Source organism: Mya arenaria, chromosome 4 (assembly GCF_026914265.1).
Source record: "Mya arenaria isolate MELC-2E11 chromosome 4, ASM2691426v1".
In the NCBI taxonomy this organism is placed as follows: domain Eukaryota; kingdom Metazoa; phylum Mollusca; class Bivalvia; order Myida; family Myidae; genus Mya; species Mya arenaria.
Genome location: NC_069125.1, coordinates 62692247 through 62700689, shown reverse-complemented (window position 1 = coordinate 62700689; position 8443 = coordinate 62692247). Strand labels below are relative to the sequence as shown.

At 36.4% G+C, this 8443-nt stretch overlaps 1 protein-coding gene across 1 annotated transcript; it reads left to right on the top strand.

The window, feature by feature from the left end:
- The first annotated feature begins 4913 nt into the window (after positions 1–4913).
- LOC128230971 (uncharacterized) lies at positions 4914–7561 on the top strand. The gene is made up of 3 exons (XM_052943396.1): positions 4914–5330; positions 5671–5834; positions 6307–7561. The coding sequence occupies exons 1-3, from the start codon at positions 4914–4916 to the stop codon at positions 7469–7471; spliced, it is 1746 nt and encodes a 581-aa protein (XP_052799356.1). The 3' UTR covers positions 7472–7561.
- Positions 7562–8443: the final 882 nt, after the last annotated feature.

Here is an 8443-nt window from a genome sequence, read left to right as displayed (position 1 = left end):
CACTTGTGAAATATATTTTTTTGTACTCATTCGGTAAAACATATTAATATCTTGCACAGTAACAAGTTTCCTAAATATTTTTCGTTGGCAATTATTCGCGAACGCTGTAATTTTCTAATATTTTAGGTGCTAATCTGCAATATCGTTAATCCTTTGTTGGTATATGGGTCCCGATGATTTCGGATTAGATTAGTTTTGTGTTTAAGTGTATATGTATTGACTTGACTTCACTTGTAATTGTAACCATTGTCTGAAAATAAACATAAGACGCAAATTGATAGATACTAAATACAACGAATGATAGATACACAATATAACAAGTATGAACAAGAAACAGATTAACAGCATGTGCCATAAACCATAATTTATTCTGTTTGCCTTAGGGTCAAGCCATTAAGCTGTGGAACTATATAAAGTATATAAAGGACAAGAACTATTAGAATAATTTCTAGTATGACTGAGCACCTGTTAACCTAAAACATGCACTTTTCTTTAATTATAAATTATGAATTCAAAATATAAAAAGTTCCTTCTTTATCTTGTAATTGTGGTAAATATAATAGTTATCGGATTCCTACGTCAGAGCACGTTAATACAGCAACGTTCTCTGACACAGTCTGAAAACGAAGCAGACAACACAAATACAATTCATCGTGATGAAGAACAGGAACATGATGAGCAAGGTTTCCACTTTTCGAGGATAAAGTTTAATTAACGTGCTTATCAAGTCTTTCAACGGTTATTCGTTTTGGAGAAAGATGATGCGTATGATGGATACGATTTTATGAAAGTACTTTTATCTTATCTGTAAGTAGTACCTCTATTCTCTAGATGTCGTAAACTATGTCGCAAATATATTTTTATGTATGGTAAATTTCTATCGCGTGACAAAAGTTGCAATATTATATCGTTGATAAATGTTGTGTACTTGTTTTATATATTCGATTGATGCCATGAAATCTTTACTGTAAAACAAAAATGTCTATTCAATGCAGCCAAATATTAATTCAATTATTTTATATCATTTAGTCTCAAAATATAACTATCTGCAAAACAAAACATTCAATTACTCATTTTATACACGTATTTTAAAGATAATCATTATATCCCAAAAATACGCGATAGTTAAATGGTTAATCCTTATAAGTTTAAAACATGAAATAATAGGGGAAAAATGTTTTTAAAAGTGTAAAATTACAATTCGTTTCTTACATGTGGATTAGAGACAGGAAAACACATGTATTGATTAATTAAAACTTAACCATTTCTATCACACTCGTGTTAAATGTTAGCATCATGTGTGTTTGTGTGCGTGTGTACGTGCGTGCTTGCGTGTGTGTGTTTGTGAGTGTCTGCGTTCGTGAGTGCGTGCGTACGTGCGTACGTGCGTGCGTGCGTGCGTGTGTGTGTTATATGTACGATTGTGTCGCTAGTTCAGTGTCTTATGGGCCCTTGCCTCGTGCCTATAAACAGGGCTTGAAAATTTGACTACTGAGCTTGTCCCTGTAATTTCAATTTATTATTGAGAAGAACTGCTGTTTACAAATATTTGGTAAAATTTAATTTATTGCCTTAGAAATAAATTTATTTATGATACTTTCACGGGACATAACGCATTACGTAGTAAATTACTAGTACTGAGTTTACAATTTTGATAGTATTATTTAACCATCTCATCTTGCGGATAACACAACGCAATAATTTCACAGATAACTTATGCCAACCTGAATTACGCAGTATTTTCATAAGCTTTTTTATTTTCAAGTTAATTCCCAATTGAAGGTCTTCAGTGTTCATTTTTTGATCGATTTCATTTGATTAATTGTTAACCTTTTATGGATATACGCATTTGGCAGTCTCGTCCAGCTACGAACATGTTTTTTCAATTGTTTTTTTTTGTGTGTGTTTACGTAACATAAGTTTCGGATGTAAACAAAGAAACTGGATGAACTTATTTTGAACGATCCCTTCGTTATTGGACTTTATCGTTTCCTCCTCGATGATGCTAGTACGGTGGAAGATGCTTTTGTAGTGGACGATTCACAGTCTGCTGTGTTATCTGCACATTTGAAAGGAAATTATCTCTATATTATCATGATGATTGGAGAAAACGGCGTGGTCAGCGCGAATGGAATAGTGGATCCCCAATGGTGTTGTGCATGTTTGCCTTGGTATCGCTATGGGCAACCCGCTTCCATCTACAAGGATATTTTATTCCACAGCTACTTCCTCAATGAGACACAAGGAACATTAGTGTTGTGAGATTCAACGAGGTTCAGGTTTATTCCATCGAACCCTGAAAACTAAATGTGGACCTCAGGACTTTTTTCATTACTGGCTTAATAAAGTGCTACAACTGCCGGACCCCCCTCCCAACGTTATCTGCCTTGACGGTGTACTTTTCAACGCCAGAGGACTCAATCTTTATCCCACGGCACTCTTTGGAGCTGTTATTCAGTGTTAGAGACTACATTAACTTTGTCCATTGCTCAACTCGTGCCGAATTTCTCCATCCACAGAGAGACTTTGACAATTTATTTTAATTTGTTTGAGCATGGCAATATTGTTTTTGTTTTTTGTTGTTGTTAATTTACATTTAATTTTTCAGTGCACAGTATGCACATTCATTTATAACCGATTTCTGTCAACCTTAAAAGTTTCTGATCCTTAATTAAATTCAATGCTTTCACAATCATAAATTACTTCCTGCCATACATATTTCTCATTCGGTGCAGGGGCCAATCTGATTCTGGTACGAATGTCACATTCCTTGATTAAAAACTTATCAGGAGATATTCTATGAGAATTGTTCTAACAAAATGGCATCATTTTGCCAAAATTTCTGGCAACGTAACTTATTGAGGACAATATCGTAAGTGAACTCTTCATAAAGCAAGAAATATTTATATTGTAATTACAAAAAAAAATTAAAAAAAATAACAATTGAAGATTTCACTACAACCACTCATATTTTTGTTTATATGTCATGTTTTTTATTGTTATTTATTTTTGTACGCTTCAAATGCAACTATGTTTAGATTGAGTTAGCTTGTTTGTACAATACTTACATGTATATCAATTATGCTTTCCTTAATTCATGCTTGACATGATTTTTCATAATTATGTCACTTTCTCTATCATATTTTGGCAAACTTGTGTCATTGGATCAGGGTCTTCTCAATGTACATTCTGATTGGTTGACTATCATTATCATTTTATATCGGATGGGACAATGACCAAATACTCTCTAATTGACTGATTTACAAGTGCAAATGTTGTCGGCAAGTCAATGTCACTTGATGTGACATATAGATGAAGTTAGGGAATTTTAGACGACCACTTTGCCAAAGTCAGCTTTTCACGAGAGCCCTGGTGTATATATATAGTTCCGCTATTTGGGCCGATGGTTGGGTTACTCTTTTTTGGCCGATATTTGTGTACCTCTTTTTGTAGAGTTCAGCTATTGGGGCTGATTGTTGTATTACTCTTAAACGACTTTTGTGGGGTGCGGCTATTGGGGCCTATTGTTCTATAACTCTATTGTTGAGTATGGCTATTGGGGCCTATTGTTATATATCTCTATAATAGAATTCGGCTTTTGGGGCCAATTGTTGTTTGCTCTATTGTGGAGTATGGCTTTTTGGGGACCTTCTGTTGGTTTACTCTATTGTGGAGTTCGGCTATTGGAGCCTATTGTTATATTACTCTATTGTGTAGAATGGCTATAGGGGCCTATTGGTATTTTACTCTATGGTGGAGTTCGGCTATTGGGGCCTATTGGTATATAACTCTATTGTTGAGTATGGCTATTGGGGCCTATTGCTCTATAACTCTATTATAGAGTTCGGCTATTGGGGCCTTTTGTTATATTACTCTATTGTAGAGTTCGGCTTTTGGGGCCTATTGTTCTATAACTCTATTGTAGAGTTCGGCTATTGGGGCCTATTGTTCTATAACTCTATTGTAGAGTTCGGCTATTGGGGCCTATTGTTATATAACTCTATTGTGGAGTTTGGCTATTTGGGCCTATTGTTCTATAACTCTATTGTGGAGTTCGGCTATTGGGGCCTATTGTTCTATAACTCTATTGTGGAGTTCGGCAATGGGGGCTATTGTTCTATAACTCTATTGTGGAGTTCGGCTATTGGGGCCTATTGTTCTATAACTCTATTGTGGAGTTCGGCTATTGGGGCCTATTGTTCTATAACTCTATTGTAGAGTTCGGCTATTGGGGCCTATTGTTCTATAACTCTATCGTAGAGTTCGGCTATTGGGGCCTATTGTTCTATAACTCTATTGTAGAGTTCGGCTTTTGGGGCCTATTGTTCTATAACTCTATTGTAGAGTTCGGCTATATGGGGCCTATTGTTCTAGAACTCTATTGTAGAGTTCGGCTATTGGGGCCTATTGTTCTATAACTCTATTGTAGAGTTCGGCTATTGGGGCCTATTGTTCTATAACTCTACTGTAGAGTTCGGCTATTGGGGCCTATTGTTCTATAACTCTATTGTAGAGTTCGGCTATTAGGGCCTATTGTTCTATAACTCTATTGTAGAGTTCGGCTATTGGGGCCTATTGTTCTATAACTCTATTGTGGAGTATGGCTATTGGGGCCTATTGTTATATAACTCTATTGCAGAGTTCGGCTATTGGGGCCAATTGTTCTATAACTCTATTGTAGAGTTCGGCTATTGGGGCCTATTGTTATATACCTCTATTGTAGAGTTCGGCTACTGGGGCCTTTTGTTGTTTTACTCTTTGGTGGAGTACAGCTATTCGGGGCCTTTCTTATTTTACTCTATTGTGGAGTACGGCTATTAGAGCCTATTGTCCTTTCCGATAACTTGGTTACTTCCCCTGATTTCTAAGGGAGGCTACTCCATTTCCTACTTCCGGGGAATACATTTTGCAAGATGGCCGACGTAGACAATGAGATCACTGGGGCGTGTATGAATAACAATGAGTTGACACCATTTAAGGTCGTCGATTTGAAAAGATACCTTGCGAACCGGAAATTGAATGTATCAGGTCTTAAATGCGAATTGATTGAGAGGATAAAAGGCGCATATAGACTTTCTATAACTGACAAACGCGTGCTGGAGGAGAGAGATCGGGAAGAAAGAGAGAGAAGAGCAACCGAACGCTTTATCCTCCCATGTGGCGAGGGTCTTCCACCGCCATCAACACTGAAGGCATGGAAGTCCACTATTGATCTGTTTCCTGCTGTAGAGGAAAAGGATATATACAACTACATTGTACTGAAAAGAGACTCGAAACGTCAATTGAAGGCGAGGACTTATTATGTGGACGGACATGTACAGAAAGTTGAGGTATGTCAAATAGTGAGTTTATAATAAGTCTGAGGCTGTTTTTTCTGCCATGTTTACTTCATCTAGTTATATAATTAGCTCAAGGGGACTATTTTGACTTGGACATAAAAATAATTTGGTGTGAAAAATGTACTCAACATTTTTATGTAGGCGGGGCTAGCCACAATTAAGGGGGGTGTGGTGGATGCAAGCACATGTATGTGTCGAACCACACTGACTATATACTTATCTTAATTTTAAAAAAAATAATGTATTTTGTACAATTTTCATATGTTCTATGATGTATGTTGTTTATTTATTGTCATTTAAATTAAAATATTATTTATAATTTATTCTTCAGGTCCATCTCATAAGCGAAGAGTGCAGCCACTGTTATGTTCAAGCTTCCGTGCTGCCATCATTTCCAACTGCAGACAAAAGAAAGTCACCAGAGTACCAACCCTGGATCCTTCTGTCGAAAGTGACTGGCTGCATACACTCCGCGTTCTGCAACTGTCCAGCTGGGTAAGTTGAATTAATTTGTGATAAATCAAAGTCTCTGATCTGCATTGATGAAAGGTGTCAAACCCACACACGCTAGGCTATTTTGTCAGTATTATCAAATACTTAAACTTGGGGCATTCTTCAAACTATTTCATATCTTCTTATCAAACTTGGTACACTTGTTACAAGAGACAAAAAAGCACATGTTATAACTGTCATAATTTTGGCTTTCATGGTTAGCTGAGTTTTGCTATTTTTTTCTGAATGAAAGAACAGGCGAGCTTATGTATTGATTCAATGAACTCCCTTCACCGTGTTGGTGTTTACTTATGGCACTGTTTGTGTTTTGTATGTTCATGGCCTACCAGGAAATACTAAGTGTAAAATACTGTGTATTCACCTCCATTTTCAAACTTTAATGTTTTGGAATATACATGTAAGTATAACAAGTAAAAAGGCACACATGTAAATGAATTTTTTTATTTTCATCTAGTGAAGGTGAATGCTGCAACCATATTGGTGCCCTGCTGTATGGACTTGAAGACCTGACGCGTAAAAAAACCCTTGCTCCAACATCCAAACCCTGTGCCTGGAACAACTTCAGCATGCTGTCTGCACCACGGAAACGTAAGCTGTCGCCTAGGAAATCTGAAGATCTTATGTTCTCAAAGAAGAAACTGTACAACGTGTCAGTACGTAAAGTTTCTGTAAACAAAAACCATGAACTGAACTCTATCAATGGATGCACTGTTAACATTGACAGATTTAGGCAGAAACTGGTTGGTTCGAAGTTGAATGTAGGCTGGTTAAAAAACTTTGAAATTGAAACAACTGAAAATGAACCAGATCTCCCTGTGTTACATTCTGTGCCATTCAACTACCATGATAGTGTAAACTTGAGGGACAGTTCTAGTAAGACAGTGTTTTTGGATCATTTTGACTCTTTGAAGCAAAGCGCTGAAGAAATTCAATTAACTGAAATCTTAACAAGGGGCCAAAAAAGTGGGAAATGGCAAGAGGCCAGAAAAGAACGCCTAACAGCTTCAAACTTTGGCAGCATCTGTCGTAGGAAAGAATCAACTGAACCTGACGGACTCCTGCGGCAGATGTTGTATTCCAATTTCACAAGCAAGTACACAGAATATGGAATTAAACATGAGAAGGCTGCAAAGAGAATGTATGCGAAAGCAATGCAAACTGACCACAAAGGACTAGCAGTTAAAGACAGTGGTCTAGTTGTATGTGCCGACAGACCCTACCTTGGTGCCAGTCCAGATGGGCTTGTGTTCTGTTCACATTGTACAGAAAGTGTTGGTCTGGTTGAGATTAAGTGTCCTGCCTCTAAGAAATGGAGGATGCAAACGCCTGAGGAATGCTGTGAAGACAATGATTTTTTTTGTCAGTTAGAGAATGGCAAGGTGTTACTCAAGGAAACACACAAATATTACTACCAGGTCCAAGGGCAGATGGGAATCACCGGGAGGAAATGGTGTGATTTTGTAGTTTGGACATGTGTAGGTCTTTCTATACAGAGAATTGCATTTTGTGAATCATTTTGGCTGAAAATGTTGTGTCAACTTGACAGATTTTGCCTTGAATCATACATTCCTGAACTGTACGCACAACGTGTTAAAAGGGGAATGAGTCTGTTCAATTGATTTGTACATCGTCTAGTTATGTGTTGTTTATACATGTACATTTGAATGATCAATAATGGCAATTTATGTGAATATCTTGTTTGCTTTCAGTTATTTTCATAACTATATTCAAAATGAAACTCCAAAATGACTGTATTGTTACTATAATTTGAAACCATGAATAAAAAAGTTGTAAATCTAAATTTTGGGCAGTATTTTGAAAGTATGTGTACTTTTGTCAACATATTGTGATTATGCGATGCTGTAAATCTACTTTAATTATTTCCTTGTTTTATGTTTGACCTTTTCTACTTTTCCTTTCCATTTATCTAGTTTTCAGGGATGTATTTCTGAGCTTAATAAATGGACATATGTTTAACCTTTCAAGTGTGTTATTATTGCATTTTGTGTGCAGGATAGTGATAGCGTTTATATTGCCATTGTTTAAAGAAGTAGCTGAGTTTTACTCTAAAACAATTGAAGATGTTCAATTGAATATTGGTTTGCATGTAGCTACTGCACGGCCCATAACTCAAGACTGTCGAGTTGTTCTCCTTTTCTGACTTGCTAATTAAAAACAACAAATGAGTGTTACTTTCTTATGTTTGCAGGGTGCAAAACTTAAAGGGGCTATACACCGTGTGATGAAATATCGAAAAAAAAAAGAAACTTGTCAAAAACTGACATAAACTTGGTATCAATGTGTACAATGCATTGAAACTAACTAACTGAAGTACCACATACCGTAGTATACAATTAATTTATTTTCGCATTATTTTTTCCATATTTCTCCATTAATTTTTTTTTACTGGGTATGTATACCTAGTAGAATTCATTCTTATGCGTGATTTGCTAGTTGATGATATCATGGGATATAACCAAGTAAGGTATATTAGCTTAAGCATTCATATGGTTTCGGATAAGCCTTCGTAGCAAAGTGGATACAACACTGGACAGCTATTTTGGTGACACTAGTTCAATCCATAGCTCAAT